The following is a 21,463-nucleotide window of genomic DNA, read 5'->3' as shown; positions in this document are numbered from 1 at the left end:
GAGGGAGGAGGTGCTGGACAGCCTAGTGGGTCTTCCCCAGACCGTGCGCTGGCCCGTGTGACTCCCTCCCTCCCCCCGCAGGAGTATTAGGGCACAAAGGCTTGGTGGGACCAGGGCAGATAGCCAGGAGGGCTCCACTCATGCCGCGCCACCCCATCACCCACCCTCAGCCTATGAAGGTGGACACAGGGTTCTACCAAAGTCATTAGGCGGGGGGTAGGAAGATGCAAAAATTCCTTGCACTTCCTCGAGACAGAACGCCCGCTGGAGGGTTCCAGGAGCCGAGGGATCCCCCGCAGGTGGGGGGAAGTTGGGGAGGGGCGCGCTGTCGGCAGGGCCACACTCACCATGGTGAGTCTGGGAGGTGCGTCTCACGTAGAGTCGGGGTGACGGGTCTCGGTGAGAACTGCGCTAGCTGCAGTGTCGCACCGCTCTTATAGGCGGGGGCGGGGCCTGCGCGCTTAGTCCGCCCACTTGGGGGCTGGGTGGCCCTGGGCCACGCCCCCACCGAAGGGTGGGCCGCCAGGAGGGGTGGGGCCGGGCGGGAAATCTGCCTCTACTGCTGCGTGTCCCTCACCTGCCGGACTTGGGCTAGGAATAGACGCCGCGGCTTTAAGCCTGCGCTCTCGGTTTTGAGCCAACACTTCGGGCTCCCAAACTTCGCAGCAGGGACGCAGGGTGCGGTGCCAGGGCGCCTTTCCCCTGCACCCTCATTAAGGAGGCGCCGATCGCCCAGGTGTGCAGACTTAGGCCGGATGGCGTCGAGACTGTCCTCTCGAGGTGGCTGCGACCAGCCTTCGCCCGGAACCTCCCCACCTCGTTTCCAGGGCGCCTCGGGCAAGCTGCCTGGCTCGGGCCCGGCCGCAGCGGCCCCCTTCCAGCTGCACGCCACCTGCTGGTTCGAGGCCCGCACGCCCCGCCTTCGCCAACGCCGGTGAGCGGCAGAGGACCTGGAGCTGCATAAACTGAGCCCCATGGTGCCGATCCCTTAGTTTCTCCCGCAGAGCCGAGCCCGCCTCCGCCTGTCTGCGAGGGCCGATCCGGGTTATCTGCTGTGCCTGCCGGCTGCCCGCCCTGTCAGGGCGCCCCGTCATCAGCGCCGTCACTATTAGTGAGCCAAGGCCACGGATACCTGGCCACGTTCCTGCTGCCAGAAACGCCAGAGCGCAGGACCTGGGGCTCTCCAGACCTGAATTCGCATCCATATTGCTCTGTGTGGCCTTGGACAGGTGACGCCTCACTGCGTGTTTGGCATCTTCAATGATATCCAGGAGACAACCATCGTCCTGGAAGCATCGTTGTGAGGTATCGAAAGAATTGGTGACTCTGAAGAGGGAAAAAGAAAATGATGATTCTGGTATCATGGCTGATCTTGACGTTCTCATTCTCTTCTGTCTCTAAGCATCGATGCTATGGCAGTGTTTGGTTTGATCTGTCTCTAAATCGTGGGTAGGGTCTGGGCCCAGCATCCTAACATCCTCAGCACTGGGCACAGACCTCAGCAGAAGCCATTCTATCTTTCTACACTTCATTTCCATTTCTTGCAAAAAAAAGACTTTTTCAAGCTATTTCTGCTCTTCCTTCCTTGCTTGCCTCAGGTTTTCTAGCTGTCTCCCTCCACACAGGAAATTAGTCATGTGCTCCTTGGCACCTTCTTAAGAACTCTTTCTCCTGGGCCAGTCATTGCTTGGGGAGGATTCACTTGTCTCTCCTCTCCACACCATCAATGTCCCCTGGAGTAAGGCTTTCTCACAATACAGAACAACACAATATGATACAATAACTAGTGATGGCAACTTGCTATCAACAGAATAGCTGGAAAGGGATACAGTGAAATATGACTTGCATTTCTGGCAGTTCCTTGTCAATATATTGCTACAACCATTTTTTAATTATCTTCAACAAAATTTTACTTGAGTGTGATATTAATGATATTGTTTGATGATTTCCACATTCTGTTTTAATGGTAGCAGTCAGGCCTGTGTTCATTCTTTTCTGTACCAAACTGAAAAACAAACCCACTGCTGTAGAGTTATATCTGACTCAGAGCGACCCCTCCTTGGGTTTCCAGTCATATCTGACTCAGAGTGACCCCTCCTTAGGTTTCTGAGGCAGTATCACAACAGAAGTAGATTGCCCAGTCTTCCTTCCAAGGAGTGGCTGGTGGGTTTGAACCGCCCAGCCTTCTGGTTAGCAGTCAAATGCCTTAGGCACTATGCTACCAGAGCTCCTCCTTTTCCACACAGTCATATTAAAATCCAGATTTGTGGCTTATCTTGAAAAGAACTGGAAAATCTGACCTGACCAGGTCTGCATTCACATTTAGCAACTGTGGTAGACAGATGTTGAGATTATCCTGGATTATTCAAGTGGGTTTAGCATCATCACAAGGATCTTTATAAGCCGAAGAAGGAGACAGGATAGTCAGAGTCAGAGAAGGAGATGTGAAGACAGAAGCAGAGGTCAGAGAGATGTGATTGCTGTTTTTGAAGCTGGAAGAGACCACAAGTCAAGGGATGTAGGTGGCCTCTAGAAGCTGGAAAAGGCAAGAAAACTGATTCTCCCCTAGAGTCACGCTGACATCTTGACTTTATTGCTGCAAGAACCGTTTTGGATTTCTGTCATCCAGAATTGTATAATAATAATTTTTTGTTGCTTTGAAGTATTAAGTTTCTGGTAATTTGTCTAGCAGCAATAAAAATCTAACACAGCAACAAATGGGGTTGTGTAGTGTGGCCTTCTTAGGATGGGCAAGAGTCTGCTCCAATTCACCACAGTTCTCATCACTGGGTGGGTGTGCAGATAATGGTCCACATTACCAGACTGAAAGGTTTTAGACATTCATACCCACCAGCCACTCCTCGGAAGGAAGGTTGGGCAATCCTACTTCCGTAGTGATACTGCCTCGGAAACCCAAGGAGGGGTCGCTATGAGTCGGGGCCGACTCGATGGCACATAACAACAACAACAATACATGTGCAGAATCTAGAAATTGATGCCACGCACTTCACTCTTCCCGTTGAATCCCTTCTTAATCCATCTGGTCTGGCAGCCACTCTTTCTCTCTGGATCTCTCTCTCTCTTCCCTTTACCCACCGTTCTTGCAATCTTTTCTGACCCTCCCCAGGTCTCACTTCCACCCTGCGGCAGTGTAGCAAGGTCCTCAAAGTTTAAAGCATCTCCACTGATTCTGTCTGGAGAGGCGGAGCTGTAGCGTTAGTGTACCCGCTTCAGCTGTTTCAGCTGTTTCAGGATGCTCTTCACAGCACAATGTCTCAAAGGTACGGTTCTATCGTTGCTACCTTCATGTACCCACTCAACATTCTCCAGGCAAGATCTCTAGCAACACCATCTTGCCAAATCCAAAGGTTACTTCTCTATCTCCCTCAGTCGCTCAGCAGAGTTTGACGTAGTTGATTGCTCCTTTTTCATTGAAATGCTTTCTTCTTGGTTTCCATAACTACTACCCTTTCCTGGTTTTTGTACTACCTCACTGGCCACTCCTTCTTTGCTGGCTTGATATCTAAATGGTGCTCCCCCTAACTCAGCCCTGGTTTCTCTTCTTTCCTCCATTTACTTTTCACCCTAAAGGAGCAATTGTTGAAGCTTGATGGTGAATATATGGGATTTTATTATATCATCCCTATTTTTTGATATATTTTAAATTTTCCATAATACAAAGTTATTGTAACATTCCTAGAGTTGTCCCAGAAGGCTCAGAACTAGAATATATGTATTCCCGAACAATGGTGAGAGAATATAATAAAAATAATTAACTATCACCTGTATTCTGATGACTCTCAAATTTATATTTCCAGCTCAGATCTCTCCTCTGAACATCAGACTCAAGTGTCTATTTATATTCTTGACATCTTCTCTTGAAAGCCTATTAGATATTGCAAACATAACAAGTTCAAAGTGGAACTCTCAATTTCCTACACTCACCCCTACTCCCTGCCAAACCTGCTACTGGTCTAGGCTTCGCAGACTGAGTAAACACCACCACCTTCCCCTCAACTGCCCGAGTTAAAAACTGAGGCTTATCCTGCATTTCTTCCCTGTTTCTCTCCCTCCTTCCCACTTTTATTAGTTAGAAATTTTGGCTGCGAGTAATGGAAAGCCTAACTAACAGCAGCTTAAACAATGAGGGCATTTATTTTCCCACAAGGAATCTGAGTGTACAGTGGTTTCAGGGTTGGTTCAGTGATGTCACCAATAACTCTGGCATCTTCAGTGGGTTGGTGACTTCTTTCTTCTTGAACACAAGATGGCTGCAGCAGCTCTAGCATCATGTTCTCTTAGGATACTGTCTGAAGGCAGGAAAAGGGGGTTTCCTCCACATTTTTTATCAGGGAGAAAAACCTTTCCTTAAAGCACTCTAGCAGACTTCCTTTTATATCTAATTAGCTCCATGCCTAAACCAATCACTGGGAGAAGAGAATGGAATTACCAAGAATGGTTTAGACTAGTGCATACCCACCCTCCATATTTGGGAAAAGGCCATCTTCCTTGAGCAAGTGGAAGACTGAATACTTAAACAAAATCAGGACCAGGCCCACTAAGAAGAAGTTGAGGGTGAGGGGGCAGGCAAGGCTATTGGGTAGGTCCACCCCAGTCCACCCCACACCAACATATCCTGTCACTTTACTTTTCACTATCTCCACTGCTGCCACTCTTGTCCAAGCCACCATCCCCTCATGTCTGGATGACTGCAGTAACCTCTGAACTAGCTTCCTGCTGGATCACAAACTGTATAATCGACTTTCCATGTATCAGCTGCAATAATCTCTCTAAAACACAAACCAGGCAATGACACTTACTTGCTTAAAAGCCTCCCATTGCACTTAGAATAAAATTCATTTTCTTCTAAGACCCTTTACCTCTGTGATCTCACCTTGTCCTTGTTCCGTCTTCCTTACACTGTTTCACTGACCACACCAGGCTTGCACCCACCTGTAACCCTTCCCACTACCCATTCCCTCTACCTGGACCACTAGTTTCCAGATCTTGACAGGGCCTCATTCAGGTCTCAGCTCAAATATTACTTTCAGAGAGAACTGCTCCTTGTCTGTTCAGTTTAAAAGTAGTAGCTCCCCTCTTCCATCTCTTTCTGTCCCATTATCTTGCTTGGTTTCCTTCATGTGCTCATTACTATCTAAAGTTAGTTGTCTTTTTAAAATTTATTACCTGTCTTCCCCACTAAAATGTAAGCTCCTTAAGAACATCGACTTTTTTTTTTTTTTTGTCTCTCACTGAATCCCCAGCACCTGGAACAGTGCTTGTCATGTAGCAGGCACTCAAATATCTGTTGAAGGAATGAATAATATCAAATACTTGTCATTTCCTACTTTAGATACAATAATCATCATCATAATAAAACCCAACCAAACTCACTGCCATCCAGTGGATTCTGACTCATAGCGACCCCCGTTGGGTTTCTGAAGTGGTAAATCTTTACAGAAAGTAGATTGCCCCATCTTCCTTCCATGGAGTGACTGGTGGGTTTGAGCCACCAACCTTCTGGTTAGCAGTCAAATGTCTTAGGTACTGCATCACCAGAGCTCCTTAGATACGATAATATGTTTTTAAAATCTCAATTGTTTTATGGAAGACTATCCCTTTTCCCTTGCCCACTTTAGGATAGTTTTCTTTCCACAGTTAGTGATGCCTAGGCTGACCCTGGGATGCCCAACTTCCAAGACCAACTGGGAAAAATTGAAGTGCTAGACAAGAGAATCTTTAACCCATTGGTACCATTGGGCTCCAAATCCATCGATCCACCTGGAGATGCAATTCCTGAGGTCTATGGCTTCATGGAAGGAGCTCTGGTGGTGTAGTGGTTAAGGCATTTGGCTGCTAACCAAAATGTTGGTGGTTCAAACTCACCATCTGCTCTATGGAAGAAAGATGGTGCTGTCTGCTTCAGCCTTGGAAACCCAAGTGGGGGTCACTGTGAGTTGGAATTGACTTGATGGTAGTGAGTTAGGTTTTGGTTTGGATGGCTTCATGGATCAGGTTACTGGGAGGCAGGGCTTCCTTACCTTTGAAATGCTGGTTGGCTGTGTCTTTTCTCTGGGGATCTTAGCCTCTTAGTTCCAAGTGGGAAAGAGAAGAGCTCTGACCTTGGTGACTTCAGTCACAGCCAAAGTCAGCCATCTAGAGATTCTGAAACTTCACATTAGCAATTACTTCCTGTGTAGGGCTGCTAGATAAAATACTTCTCTTCTGGCGTAGTGCCTAAGGCACTTGACTGCTAACCAGAAGGTTGGCAGTTCAAACCCACTAGCCACTCCTCGGAAAGAGAATTGGGCAATCTACTTGCGTAGAGATACCACCTCGGAAACCCAAGGAAGGGTTGCTATGAGTTGGAGATGACTGAACAGCACATAACAACAACGACAGCAACAATTTGCTAATGCTGGCAATACAATTCTTCGTTATGGTTCTATCTTGGTTATGGCTATAGAAATACAGTGCCTTTCCAGGCAGCATTAAGGGTTCATTTGAGGTTAGCAGCCATGAACTTGACATTAGATCAGTTAGCATGGTTCTGGGCTTTCCTACAGCCAATGTTTAGCTGGGTTGGTGCAGGTACAGAGTTGGTAGAAGACCTGGACTTAACCAGGACTGGGATTAATCAAACAAGGGTGCTGAAGCTAGAAGGAGGAAAGGAGTTGAGGGGTATGCACAGGAGTGATTATGATTGACCATGAAATTTAAGATGAGTAAGGAAAGGACTCGGGGCAGCCGTCACCCATCTGTCAGTGGAGGCTTGTGTGGTGCTATGATAGTGAACAGGCTTCAGTGGAGCCCACAGACTAAGACAGACTAGGAAGAACGGCCTGGAGATCTGCTTCCAAACATCAGCCAATAAAAGCCACGTGGATCACAATGGTCTGATTCATGACAGACCATGGGGATGGCGCGAGACTGGGCAGCCTTTGTCCCATTGCGCACAGGGTTGCTATGAATTGAGGGCCAGCTCAGCCAGCAGCTAACAACAACAACAACAACAATGAAAACATAAGAGAGAGTGAGGGACAGTGAACATGTTACCACATGACTCAGGCACTGAGCCTGAGTACCGGATGAATCCTAATTCCACTACTAATTACCCCCCTGTGACCTTAGGCAAAGACACAAGAGACTTCAATTTCCTTTGCCTGCCTACCTTACAATGTTGTTGAGGGACTCAAAGGAGCTGAGGACCTTGAGAACCACAAAGCAGGATACAAATGGGAGTGATTAGGTGCAGTGCCTAGGGCATTTGACTGCTAACTAGAAGCCTGGCGGTTCAAACCCACCAGCTGCTCCTCGCAATCAACTTCCGTAGAGATACCTCCTTGGAAACCCAAGGAGGGGTTGCTATGAGTCACAATTGACTCGGCAGTGAGTTTGGAGTTTAACATTTACTAAGGCCATAGGGGGGTTTCTGTGGAGGAATAAGGCCAGGCTACAGAAGCAATAACTTGCAATGGAATGTTGTTCTTACGTGCCGTCGAGTCAGACCCGATTCATAGCGACCCCTCCTTGGGTTTCCGAGGCAGTATCACTACTGATGGAGATTGCCCCATCTTCCTTCCGAGGTGCAATGGAATAGGAGAATTTTAGGAAGAGCCCTGAGACCGTGCTCATCATCTTGCTTTCTCCATGGAAAGCAATCACAATTTCGGACTAAGATGTTAAAAAAATTTTATCTTGTTTAATCCTTACAATACTCCCTATCCCCATTCTACAGATGAGAAAACTGAGGCAAAAAGAAGTAAAACACTAATAGGTATTAGACACAGAACTAAAATCAAGGTCTAGCTGACTCCAAAGTCCATGCATTGGTCCATACCATCTCCCTATGTTCTCTGACATGCTGACTTCCCACCCAGAATACCTACAGACTTGATCTCTTGCCCTAGGAGTCATTACTTCTGGTTCACTGGAGACATCTTCCTAGCCTCCCCACACTCACACTCTACTTCCAGCCCAAACCAAACTCAGCTGGGGGGGCAGAAAGGAGATGGTGCTGGAACTCAGGGGCTTGATTTCTAACTTCTCCCACCTGTGAAGGTCAGGTTGCATCATCAGGAGACAGGATCGTGTGACCGTGTGACCAAGCAACAAACGCCTTGTACCCAGGGGCCTGGATACCTGTGTGGGGTTACCGGCCCAGTTCCTCCTCTGCTCACCCCATCTCACAGCCCTGTTTGGGGCAGACGCAATGCTTGCCTGCTGCTCTGTCACCAAGCCAACAGGCCTGCCTCCTGGGGCCGTTTCTAACAACATTCCCCCCCTCAGAGCTGCCCAGAGAGTATAAAGAGACCCGCTGGCTGTGGGTCTCTCACAGATCCATCCCTGCCTTCTCTCAAGCACCAGACAGCCAGCCATCAGGCAACATGGTGAGCAGGGGTAGGGGGCCTAAGGGTGCCATGAGGGTGCCAGTGGGCCCAGGTGATTGGCTTTAGGGAATGCTTAGGTGTCCATGTGCGGTGAGGTGAGGTGAGAGAGAGGGAAGGAGCTTTTCAAAGGTGAGTGTGGGGCCCATGGGGGCATGCTCAGGGGGGTGGGAAAGGAAAGGGCAAAGGTACCCAGGGTATGCCTGTGAGCCTAGGCTCTGGAGCAGGGCTGTCTGCTGAAGAGATCTGAATTTAGGGATGGGAGTATGGGATGGCAGGACTTGAGAAGAAAGAGGACTTTCCTACACTGGCTGATTCTCTAAACCCTGGCCCCTGGGCAGGCTTCCTGCTGACCTGGCCCCACCTCCCAGCCAGGGGAACCTGTCCTCCACTGAAGCTCTGCCCCTTGCTGGGTCTTTATCTGATCCCTCTTTTTCCCACCGATTACACAACAGGGTGGGGAGGGACAGGGAGGAGGGAGAAGGCGGTCCTCCCCATTTATCAAAGCTGCGTGGTGTGTGAGGCTTGTTTGATATCTTTGACCCACAGCTCCATCAGGCAAGATGTAACGGTTAAGAGCAGACTTGGAGCCAGGCTGTCCTGGCTCAGCATTTTCTTGTGTTCAGGATCTTGAACAAGTTGCTCAACCTCTTTGAGGGTCAGTTTTCTCATCTGTAAAATGGGATCATAACAGTACCTACCTAAGGGGGTGGTTGTGAAGATTAAATAATTCACGTGAAACGCTAGTGCAGAGCCTGGCACCTAAAGTAATGCTTTATAAATGATAGCTAAACAACACAAGAGGGAGGTCTGGTAGCATAGTGCCTAAAGCACTTGACTAGTAACCAGAAGGCTGGCTGTTCAAACCCACCAGCCACTCTTCAGAAGGAAGGTTGGGCAATCTACTTCCGTAGTGGTACTGCCTCGGAAACCCAAGGAGGAGTCGTTATGAGTTGGGTCTGACTTGACGGCACGTAACAACAACAACAAACAACACAAGAAAGCCTACTATTATAGAGATGATTACTGTAGAGAAAGTCTACTATGTTCACGGTCAAGAAAAAGGAGCTGGGGAAGTTGAGGTGAAGTAACTTGTCCAAGGTCATAGAGGTATGGGGTTTAAGGCCAGGCATGTGGGACTCCAGAGGCTGAATTCTTTGTCCCAAATGTGCTGCTCTACAGTAAGAATGGTGCCTATTTTTTCCCAGCATTTCAGGTGTACCTGAGAGGTCAGAGACACCTGGAATAGGCCAGCAGTTCTGTCTGTGTGTCTGGCTTGGTGAACAGAGCCTGAGCAAGCTCACTGATGCAGCAGCCAGCACTGGCCTGGCCAGGGGACTGGTCAGACTGGTTGGCCGTGGTAGTTCAGTTTGTGTGTCAACTTGGCTGGGCAGCTGGATGTAGTTAGTATTCCCCATGATGAGACTGGTAATCAACTCGATGGTGGAATCTACTGTGAACAGCTGAGTAGCGGCCTTAGTAGTGGCCTTAGGAATGTGGTTTGCTTCCTGTATATAAGGAGAGGCCTTGGGGAACGGTCTCTAGCTTATGGCACACTTGAACCCTGCATGTAGCCAAGTTGTTGTTCAACAGCCTGCCATGCCCTGCTGATCTTGGGACTTCATCCGGACTTGAATTAACGGCCTTCCATGTTGTTTGGTAACATTGGGGCTGTGCCTTTTTACTTGTCAACCTTGGGCTTGGCAGCTTCAGCAGCCAGCAGCTGTCTGAGTGAAGAAAAGCCTCTAGCTTCAGTGGGCCAGGAGCAGGAGGCAGAGCTGAAGCCCAAGGCTGAGGGGCTTTCACCCAGCCCCTAGAACCTGGCACTTTGAACTCAGACTCAAAGTCTCCAAACTGTAAGAGAATAAACTCCTGTTTGTTAAAGCCATCCCATTTGTGGTATTTTCTGTTAGAGCAGCACAGAGGTAACCAAAACGTTGGCCTTCCTCAAGCCAGTTGCTGTTGAATGGACTCTGATTCATGGTGACCTCACATGTGTCAGAGTAGAACTGTGCCCCATAAGGTTTTCAGTGGCTAATGTTTTTCAGAAGTAGATCACCGGGCACCTCTTTGGAGGCACCTCTGGCTGGACTCAAAGCACCAAACTTTCAGTTAGTGTTTTGCACTAACCGGGGACTCTGCCTCGGTCTTGGGCCTTCCAGCCTAACTTATGACTCCTGGAATTGAGGGGTGGGAAACTGGTAGGGTCTACAGTATGTATCAGGCAATGAGCCAGACAATTTGTATGCATCCCTTCATATAATCCTCATAGAAATTCTAAGAGGCAGCTCTTATCTTCTCCCCAGTTTCACAGAGAATGACACTGACAGAGAGGTTAAGATTCTTGCTCAAGCCAAGTAAGTAAATGGGCTGGTATATGGATTATTTATGGATGATTCATGTTTATCTAAATATAATAAGGAGTCAAGTCACCTGTGTCATATAAAAGTCACTGAAAGGTTACATTTATGAGGAAAGAATCCCATTAAAATGTTTTTAAATATTCTGGACATGCAAAAAGATATAAAGAATAACATAAGAACACTCATGTCTCAGTTTAAGAAACAGAATCCCTCTCTGGTTGCTCCATCTCCCTCCCCTTTCAGAGAGAACCATTATCCCAAGTTTGGTGTTAACGTTTTCCCTGTTTCTGTATATAAAAAAAACAAACTGCTGTTGAGTTGAGTCGACTCATAACAACCTCTCCTTGGGTTTCCAAGGCAGGATCTCTATGGAAGTAAATTGCTCAATCTTCCTTTTAAGGAGTGAATGGTGGGTTTGAACCGCCAGCCTGAATATATAATAAATATATTATCTGTTAAACAGTGCATACTCTTGCTTTGGAAGTAAACAAACAACATCAACAAAAAAGAACACTCATTGCTGTCAAGTTGATTCTGACTCCCAGTAACCCTGTAGGACCTGGTGGAACTTCCCCATAGGATTTCCAAGGCTGTGATCTCTATAGAAGCAGATTGCCTCATCTTTCTCCCATGGAGCAGCTCTTAGGGTAGAAGAACTGGCAACCTTTCTGTTACCAGTTGAGTGCTTAACTACTGTGTCACCAGGGCCCCTTCTTTGCAAATTAAATACATATAAATGGTATTATAGCATATGATTTTTCTCAATTTGCTTTTTTCCCTCCTTACTTTTTGGCAAGATTCTTTCTTGTAGTCCTTTCATTTCTAGTTCTGAATCATTATGCATCCATTCTGTCCTACTGAAGGACAAATACTGGCTTCTGTTGCTGTGCTGCTGTGCACCTGTTTTCTTGTTTACCTGTGCAAACACTCTCTAGCACACGAGCATCTTCAGCTTGAATAGATATTAAATTTTTCTCCAAAGAAGAGTGCTCACGTCAGGCTTCCACCAGCAGTAGAGTTTGGGAAAATTTGATTGATGTGCTCGTTTTGTTTCTAAGTGGTAATTACTTGTCAAGCAGAACAAGGAGTCAGACTCCAGTATCCTCCTTACCACACTCTCCTTTATCTGTTAGTCTTTCAGACTCTCCCCTCCCTGGACACTGGGTTTCTTGAAGGTAGGGGCCATGTGCTACATGTTTTGTGTCCCCAGCACCCTCACAGAGTCCAGCACATAGTAGAGGAGCAAATACCTGTTCAAAACGTCTCAGTTCTCATGGTGCTCCCCAGGAAGGGCACAGACTTCTCTCTTTTCTAGACCCAAGCAGGTTATCCCCATCCTTCTTCAAGGGCTTAGAGTTCTTTGACCATCAACCTTGAATCGTGGGGGGACATTTTCTCCCCAGATTCCACTCCAGGGCCACACATACCCAAGACAGGAGTCGACAGCTCGTGCATATCAAGGCCTTTGTGGACCCTCCTGGATTCCAAGCCTACTTTTCCCTTCCTTATTGGTAGTTCTAGTTGTGACATGAGCCTGATGTTTGCTGCTTTTCTAAACCTCCTCCTTATATTTGACCTCTGAAACCTCAACTGGATCTTGCTTATTCCCCCCCCCCCACCAGCTGCCCTCGACTCGGTTCCAACTCATGGCAACCCACGTGTGTCAGGGTAGAAATGTGCCCCACAGGGTTTTCAATGGATGATTTTTCAGAAGTAGATTACCAGGCCTTTCTTTTTTTTTTTTTATTATTAGGATTTGGGTGAAGATTTACAGAGAAAATTCACTTTTCATACAGCAGTTCACATATACTTTGTCTCATGTCATTGACCAAAATTTACAATGCAGCAGCTCCCCTCCCACTTCCTCCCCATAGTTACCTCCTCCCAGTGTCCATCCCTTCATACTCTTCTGCACCCTGAGAGGCCCATTGTCTGCCAACCCTGTATATGATCTTGGATACACTCTCCATTTAGACATACATAATAGTTTAGCTTGTTCACCCATCTATCTGTCCCTATACCCATGTTTGCTTTCATTGACAACTCAGTATTGTATTTGCAAAGGGGTTCATATTTGTTGTTTGTACTGCCCATGTAACTCTCTCTGTCTTTCTCATCCTCAATGCTGCCATATTGGTCACTCACATTTGGTACATTGCCCTTCTCTTCACCCAAATCAATATTTATCTCTATCTGTCTAACAGCATTCCCTCCCCTTCCCTCCCACCCCTGGTAACCAACAAAGAAAATGTCCTCCAATATATAAACCTTTCCTTAACTTTCACAATAATGGACTAATACAATATTTGTCCTTTTGTGACTGACTTATTTCGCTCAGCATAATGTCCTCCAAGTTCATCCACGTTATGCGGTGTTTTGCAGATTCTACATTATTCTTTAGCGTTGCATAGTATTCCATTGTGTGAATGTACCAAAGTTTGGTTATCCATTCCTCAGCTGTTGGACATCTAGGTTGTTTCCAAGTTTTGGCTATTGTAAATAGTTACCAGGCCTTTCTTCTGAGACAAGTCCTCCATGTGGACTTGAACTTCCAACCTTTCAGCAGTTGAGCACATTAACCATTTGTACACAATTTGTACCACCCACAGACTCCATTCTCTCACCAATGGCTCCTCATCTCTTTCCATACAGGAATGGGTTGACTATCATTCTCCAACAGACTCATTAGATCCCCTTCAGTGTTCCTCAAGATGCTTAGTTACTGGGCAAGACTCTTTAATCTTAGAACTGCCCACATCTTCTACTTCCTGGAGGGTTGTGGCCCAGCCCCTAGAGTCAATGCCTGTTGATCTTCAATGTACCAGTGAATGCTTAGATATAGGGGGTGGGGCAAGAACAGGGTCTGGAAACTTTGCCCTCAGCCAGAAAATCACTCAAGGAAGGAAGGCAGGAACCATGTCCAGGCATAATATGCTTCTCTCTACTAAGAGTATTCTCTGCCCTTTGCTCCCTTAGCGTGAGTGCATCTCAGTCCACGTGGGGCAAGCTGGTGTGCAGATTGGCAATGCTTGCTGGGAACTCTATTGCTTGGAGCATGGGATCCAACCCGATGGGCAGATGCCCAGTGACAAGACCATTGGGGGAGGGGACGACTCCTTCAATACTTTCTTCAGTGAAACTGGAGCTGGTAAACATGTGCCCCGGGCAGTGTTTGTAGACCTGGAGCCCACTGTGATTGGTGAGTGATGACAGTCCCTGCCATGGCTTTGTCCTTGGTTACCACAGCACGTACTGCTCCATAACTAGAGAGTACTAGAGTTTATGGTTATAACCTTTGCTGCAACTGATTAGACCTCCAAATCTTCAGAACCACTGTCACTCAGCTTTTGAGTCCCAGGGTCACCTTACATCCGTTTTCTTGTCATTGAAGAACACTTAAAATGATGGACAATACCAGTATCCTCGATGCATGTAGGGTAGGACGTGGGGCCTACCCCTCCCCTTCTGGTTACCATGGGGTTCTGGGAGCCAGGTGCAAGGGGAGGTGAGGTCCAAAACTCTGCCCATTGCAGATGAAGTTCGGACCGGCACGTACCGCCAACTCTTCCATCCAGAGCAGCTCATCACAGGCAAGGAAGATGCTGCCAATAACTATGCCCGAGGCCACTACACCATCGGAAAGGAGCTCATCGACCTGGTACTGGACCGGATTCGGAAGCTGGTGAGGGAAGGGTTAAGGGAACCTGGATTCTTGTCATGAAGTAGTCTGGAGACCAGGCCATGGGGAAAGTATAGTTTCAGCCCTTGGGAGAGCCTCATGACCAAGTCTCAAACATGCAGGACCAGGACTAGTGAGAAGGCCTCTGCACTCTGATCAGGGCAGGTAGACTGTAGGCTCCTATAGCTGAGGTTGTCTTTATCTCCTCTGATGACTGGCTGATGCTGGGCAGACTGATGACTAGTGCAAACATGGTGATAGGCTGCCTGGCCAAGTCATGGCCATAGCATCCCAGAAGAGCATCTTGTACTGCAATAGATGTGGGCAGAGGTCCTGTGAAAAAAGGGGGATTCAGTATGGTCCAAGGCCCTATAATTGACTTTGCCCCACACAAAGGATGGGGATCAGGTTCCTGGATTACTGATCTCAGTAGAGAAACCCCCAAAACTTCTGAAGTTAAATCAGGGGGGCATGGGTATGAGACAGGGTGGAGTTGGCAAGTTACAACGACAAAAAGCACTTCAGGAGTTTTCCTAGAGAGACAAAAGGACAAGAAGGAGAAAGAGTGGGGCCTCCCTATAGGGATCTATGTTGTGCTCTTAGGAAAGTCTTCCAAGGATATTATGAATCTTTTGGTGATTTGAAACAGCATGAGTTGGTTCTTTCCTAGTTATCCCCTGTACTTTACATCCCATATTTCTTTTCATCTTAACTTCCTAGGCTGACCAGTGCACAGGGCTCCAAGGATTCCTCATCTTCCACAGCTTTGGAGGGGGCACTGGCTCTGGCTTCACCTCACTCCTCATGGAACGGCTCTCTGTTGACTACGGCAAGAAATCCAAGCTGGAGTTCTCCATCTACCCGGCCCCTCAGGTGTCCACAGCTGTGGTTGAGCCCTACAACTCTATCCTGACCACCCACACCACCCTGGAGCACTCAGACTGTGCTTTCATGGTGGACAATGAAGCCATCTATGACATCTGTCGCCGCAACCTGGACATTGAGCGCCCAACCTACACCAACCTCAACCGCCTCATCGGCCAAATCGTCTCCTCCATCACGGCTTCCCTGCGCTTTGATGGAGCCCTCAACGTGGACCTGACAGAGTTCCAGACCAACCTGGTGCCCTACCCTCGTATCCACTTCCCCCTGGCCACCTATGCGCCAGTCATCTCTGCAGAGAAGGCCTACCATGAGCAGCTGTCAGTGGCAGAGATCACCAATGCCTGCTTTGAGCCTGCCAACCAGATGGTGAAGTGCGACCCCCGTCATGGCAAGTACATGGCCTGCTGCCTGCTGTACCGTGGAGACGTGGTGCCCAAGGATGTCAATGCTGCCATTGCTGCTATCAAGACCAAGCGTAGTATTCAGTTTGTGGACTGGTGCCCAACGGGCTTCAAGGTTGGTATCAACTACCAGCCACCCACTGTAGTGCCCGGGGGTGACCTGGCCAAGGTGCAGCGTGCTGTGTGCATGCTGAGCAACACGACCGCCATTGCCGAGGCCTGGGCCCGCCTGGACCACAAGTTCGACCTGATGTATGCCAAGAGGGCATTTGTGCACTGGTATGTGGGCGAAGGCATGGAAGAGGGTGAGTTCTCTGAGGCCCGAGAGGATATGGCTGCCCTGGAGAAGGATTATGAGGAAGTGGGCATGGATAGTGTGGAAGGGGAGGGAGAGGAAGAAGGAGATGAATACTAGGGGACTCCTGCATGTCTGTGGTTAATAAAGTGCTCTAATTGTATTGTCTCACACGTGTCATTTTCTCTTAGGAAAAAAACATGATTTGAGGAGGGTTTTTCCTACATGAGGGATAGGAAAGTGAGTTCTCCATAAAGCAAATGTGAGGCAAACATATACCAAAGATGAAACCAAACTCACTGCCGACGTATTAGATCCAGCTCATAGCGACCCCTCCTTGGGTTTCCGAGGTGGTATCACTACGGAAGTAGGTCGCCCAACCTTCCTTCTGAGAAGTGGCTGGTGGGTTTGAACTGCCAGCCTTCTGGTTAGCAGTCAAATGCCTCAGGCACTATGCCTCCAGAGCTCCCAGGAAAAAGTATATTGTGTTATTATTTCACTAAGGAGTGTAATTCCAGAAAACAGAGTGGGGGGCATAGGAAAAAAGCAAGGAAGGAGGGAGTATGTGTCCTCGGGAAGAGTAGCTGAAAGCATGTCATCTCACAACCATCCCTTAGGGGAGTGGACAGGCGAGGGGGTGGAGGTGGGAGAACGTACCCACTGACTTTGTTCTCCATCCAGCGGTTAACCTCCACCCCATCCAGGGTTAACTCCCCTGCATCTTAGGTTACACAGATCTGGGCTGCAGCAAGAACAGGGATGCCCTGGGGCAGGAGGCAAGGCTTGCTAAGTGGTAGTGTATGAAGTCAGTCTGAGCCCACGCAGAGCTGCAACAAGGACTGGCGAGGCCAGGCGAATCTGAAGGGATGCATTAGAGAGCTCTGACAGAGCTGGTGCTCACCAGCCCCCGCTGCAGACCCCGGGGGTGTCTTCTCCAGGAAGGAGGGTTGGGTGTAGGGAGCCCAGAAGCTGGCATTAAGGCAGCAGAGTGGCAGCAACAAAAGAGAAATGGTTGTGGGGACTTACCTCTCAGTAATCTCCATCAACACCATTTTTTCTTGGTAAAGTCAACTGACATGCTTTCAATCCTATACCATATGGTGTGCAAGCACAGCTTCAAGTCTCCACTGCCAACCAGATGGGTGCTCCCCAAACCCTTTCGGCGTTTCTGTAGCCCCTGCTGGGCTGGGGGGATGGTTTATCCACTGAAGGCACTGGAACTAGGGAAATCCCCACAGCCTCCAACCTAGGAGAGCTTCATTGCTCATTGTTGTCCTTATCCCTGTCTCTTCCTGCATTATGACTTGGTGTCATTTCCCAGGACTGGATGCTGGTAAGTGGCTGCCCATCAGGCTTGGTGTCAGGGACAGCTTTTGGGGAAATCTGTTCAGTTTTCTGAACTTCCCTCTTAACTTCCCACTGACCCAGTGAGGTGGGTGCCTAGCAGCCATATGGATACAATCTGCTCCTTCCCCAGGGATCTGGAATTTGGAGAGGGAGAGAACTGTACAGAGCGCAGCCTGGATTATAACATATGAACTTGGGAGCTGAGTGGAGGAGACCTTGACCTACCATGTGGTTGCGAAGGCAGAAAGGACAGCCTCAGTCAGGAGGGCGATGTCCTCTTAGGACCATGGGCACCTTTCTCATCAGCATAGAGAGGCTTTTCCTTCGCCTCATCCTGTCATTGTCAGGATCCAGTTGGGAAATCAGAGCTGATTCCTAATAGGGGGAATTTAGTGTTGGGGATCAGTTATAAAAATTTGAGAAGAACTAAAAGACCAAATAGGGCATGGAGAGGCAGCCCAAGAATTAGCAACACCAGAAGCTGTTGTAGTAATACAACATAATGTCCCTCCTAGGGCTAGGACCACCAGGTGGGAGCTAGAACCACAGCAAGGCTATCCATAGGGAACGGGGAGGGACCAAGGAGGGAGAGGACAAGAGAGGAGGGACAATTTGGCAGGAGTTAGAACCACAGAGGAGATACAACCATTTCTCAAGGTGCCATCTGTTGTGGAGCTAGTGAAAAACATCCTGGTTTCTCCCTTCCTCCCACCCTCAATCTCCAGCCAGTGGCTCCCACTAGCTGAGCCTTGACAGAAGCTGGCTGGCAAGGGGTCCCAGGACAAAGGAGTGCAGTTCTCTGAGATACAGAGCAAGGCAGGGAAGGTACGGAATGGGTGGCAGAGAAAACAGACAACCAGCACATGGCCCCACCTGGCTAAGGCACAAGGACGCCACTCAGGGCCTAGGTGGTAAAAAGGGAAATGAAGTGACTCCTGTCCTTCCCCATCTGGTCCCCATCACCTGTCCCTGCCACTCTTGTCTCAATGATAATTTAGTAAGTGGAGGGTGGAGTGGAAGCAACAGGATGGTGGGGGGTCCAGAGAAGCAAGTGGGCATGCCCAGCTCAGCACCCTCTTCCCTCTCTTTCGGAATTATTAACCCACAGGGAGCAAGTGTCTTCAACTCAGCTTCGAGGCTTTAAGCTTACCAGGGCAGTCTCGGTCTGGAAGAGCTAGGCCTGTAGTTGTGTGTGTGTGTAATTTATCTCAGAGGGAATATTCAGAAGCCTGTTTTGGCTGAATGTCCCAGGTATATCCTCCAATCCATTTTTCTCTATTCTAACAAAGAAGGCCCACTTTTACATTTCCACCATCTGACTCCTTTCTCTCCGGTTGGTTTTGAACTTGGGAAGGATGAGGGGTAATTTTGGTAGCCCTTCAAACTCCAAGAAATAGCTGTCATGCATTGAGTAGCTACTATGTACTAGGTCCTATATCCATATTGTCTCATTTAATCCTAAGGTAAGCACTATTATTACACACATGCTACGCAATGGAAGCTCCGTGGGAACGAGGCCCTGACTGTTTTCCACTGTCCTACTCCTGGCACCCAGCATGTTGCCTGACACATATGGGAAACTCAGTATCTGTTGAATAAGCTTGTTAGTGAATGCTTATTTCATAGATGTAGGGACTGAGGCTCCAAGAAGTTTGTGACTTTCTCAAGGTTATCCAGATAGTAAGTGGAAGAGCATTCAAATTCAGGTCTGTTTGGACTGAAGTTTACGTTGCTGCCCTCCCCTTTGCTCAAATGTTCTCATCTCCTGCCGCCGAGTTCCAGGCAGCCCTCCAGACGCCATCTCTTCTAGGTCTGCCAGATCCTCAATGCCCAGACTATGACTCAGACACCTTGAAGGCAGGGAGGGGGTGACGCTTGACACTCCTCTGCCCAGGTGCTGAGGTAGAGGACACATGGTGGTGTGTATGCGGGGGGTGGGGGGTGCCGTGGGAACTCAACTGCTGGGGCTGGACAGGGAACAGAGGCTTCTTTGGGGTCAGATTTTGGGTCTGTCAGTGCCCTCTGGGACAGGCCCCTAACATCTCATAGGAGATGCCAGGTGAGCCCTTGAGGTGGGGTGAGGTCCTGAGAGAGGCCAGGAGGGAGGGCTAAGAGGACAGTGGGGTCTTCACCTGCGGGGATGGCAGGCCTGCGTTGAACTGGGTGTGGATGTGGGGAGGCTGCTGACCAAGAGCTTCATGGGGCAGCTGCGCCCAGCCTGGCTCCTGAGGACTCCCTCAGTGCAGGGGAATGCTTTCATCCCCCCACCCCCACTGCAAAGCCAGGCTGCAATTACCTCCCACAGCAGACATGAGACAAGTTCCCTACCCTTGAATCCCACCCAACAAGTTTATTCCCTCACCTCTGATGTGTCAGGAATATGCCTGTCTCCATAACTGTGTTCTCATCAGTCTCCCCATCTGGAACTTCACCTCCCCATTGTCAGTCCTTCCAGCTTAGGTCACAGCCATCCAGGACCCATCCAGTCCCAGGGACCTTCCCCCCTCTGGTTCTCCTGGCACCTACCATCTATCTGTCTCTGTCACTCACTTGGCATTAGGCATGGGCTGCCTAGTATGGTAACACTTTTTTCTTTTTTTTTTAATTGTGATTTGGGTGAAAATTTACAGAGCAAATTCACTTTCCATACAGCAGTTCACATATGACATTGACCACAATTCATCACAATGCAACAGCTCCCCTCCCACTTCCTCCCGATTGTTACTTCTTCCTTGTGTCCATCCCTCCATACACTCCTGCCCCCTGAGCTGTCTCCCTGTGCATAAACAGCCCTTCTTTCTCCCATGATTGTTCTCTCCAAGGAGTGTATCTACCTCAGGTACATGTTCAACTCATATGCCTGTCTATTGTTTGGCTGGAAACCTCAGGTGTGGGTTCAATTCTAGACCTGAAGGGCAGCTAGGGGTCATAGTGGTTCCACCAGGCTCTATTGGACCAGCAAAGTATGGTAGCACTTAGTTAAGTGCTCGTTCTCTTTCCCTGATTAGATTTTTTAAAAATTATTTATGTATGTGAATAGTTAGTACACGCACATGAATCAAAGTTTAAAAAGGTATCAAAGAAATTTACAGAGAAAATAGGTCTCCTTTCCTCCCCTGTGTCCTAGGCATCTTGTTCCTCTCTTGGCAGCCAACCCTGTTAACAAATCTTTCATTACTGTTTCTTTCCAGAGATATTCTACATAAACACAAATGTGTATGTGCACATTTAATATATGCTTTGTTCCATACTTTTTAACTGAACAGTAAATCTAAGATGGTTCATATCAGTACATGTAGATATGCCTCATTCGTTTTGATGACTATATAATATTCCATTGTATAGTGTACCATCACTGATTTATCCAGCCTGCTATAGATGGATATTTAGGTTGTTTTCAATCTTGTGTTATTAAAAAGAATGCTGTCACCCTTGTATAAACTTCTTGGTATACAGTACAATCATAAATTCTTAGAATTGGAATCACTATGCATCTTTAATTAATTGAACCCACACCTCATATTGCTGTCTGTAAAAGTTATACCAAATTACTCTCCCACTGCCAATGTATGAGAATGTCTGTACTCACAGCTTTGCTCATACGATGTATTAAACTTTTTGATCTTTGTCACACAGCTTTGCTCATACAGTGTATTAAACTTTTTGATCTTTGTCAATCATCTGACAAGTGAGACAATGTACGCTGCAGCTTTTCTTTTACGATTCTCTTGTTAGGAATGAAAGCCAATATCTACTCTCCGGCTGTGCCCTTTGCCAATTTTTAAATATTGGATTATTTGTTCTATTTCTTGGAATTCTTTGTAAACAAAGGAAATTAACCCCTTTTCTGTTGTATGTGTTCAATATAGTTTCTGCCTGGTTAGCACTTGTCTATTTCCCAACTAGATTTTTGTCTCCTTGAGTACAGGGATTATGACTTCAACCTCTTTGTACTTCTATTCTTAATCATGGTAGAGGCTAGACAAATATTTGTTGAAAAGTCAGAAAAAGAAACACAGAGATTTGGAAGATTTTGGAGTGACCTGATCTAATTGACACCTTCTTTACCAAGTTGGACCTTACTTACCAAGTTGGGCCATTCAACT

The 21,463-nt window shown here is 47.8% G+C and overlaps 1 protein-coding gene across 1 annotated transcript; it reads left to right on the top strand.

The window, feature by feature from the left end:
• The first annotated feature begins 12,187 nt into the window (after window positions 1–12,187).
• LOC103212734 (tubulin alpha-1A chain-like) lies at window positions 12,188–16,130 on the top strand. The gene is made up of 4 exons (XM_007958715.2): window positions 12,188–12,199; window positions 13,727–13,949; window positions 14,284–14,432; window positions 15,150–16,130. The coding sequence occupies exons 2-4, from the start codon at window positions 13,829–13,831 to the stop codon at window positions 16,128–16,130; spliced, it is 1,251 nt and encodes a 416-aa protein (XP_007956906.1). The 5' UTR covers window positions 12,188–12,199; window positions 13,727–13,828.
• Window positions 16,131–21,463: the final 5,333 nt, after the last annotated feature.

This window comes from Orycteropus afer, unplaced genomic scaffold (assembly GCF_000298275.1).
Source record: "Orycteropus afer afer isolate SDZICR_OR568_19922 unplaced genomic scaffold, OryAfe1.0 scaffold00002, whole genome shotgun sequence".
In the NCBI taxonomy this organism is placed as follows: domain Eukaryota; kingdom Metazoa; phylum Chordata; class Mammalia; order Tubulidentata; family Orycteropodidae; genus Orycteropus; species Orycteropus afer.
This window is presented reverse-complemented; position numbering and strand designations above follow the sequence as displayed.

What these genes read in the sequence shown, in the direction of transcription:
- LOC103212734 (XM_007958715.2), top strand. Translation starts at nt 13,829, where the DNA reads ATGCCCAGTGACAAGACCATTGGGGGAGGGGACGACTCCTTCAATACT. An exon ending in CCTGGAGCCCACTGTGATTG is followed by an intron (nt 13,950 to 14,283) that starts GTGAGTGATGAC and finishes TGCCCATTGCAG; the next exon opens with ATGAAGTTCGGACCGGCACG. An exon ending in TGGACCGGATTCGGAAGCTG is followed by an intron (nt 14,433 to 15,149) that starts GTGAGGGAAGGG and finishes TTAACTTCCTAG; the next exon opens with GCTGACCAGTGCACAGGGCT.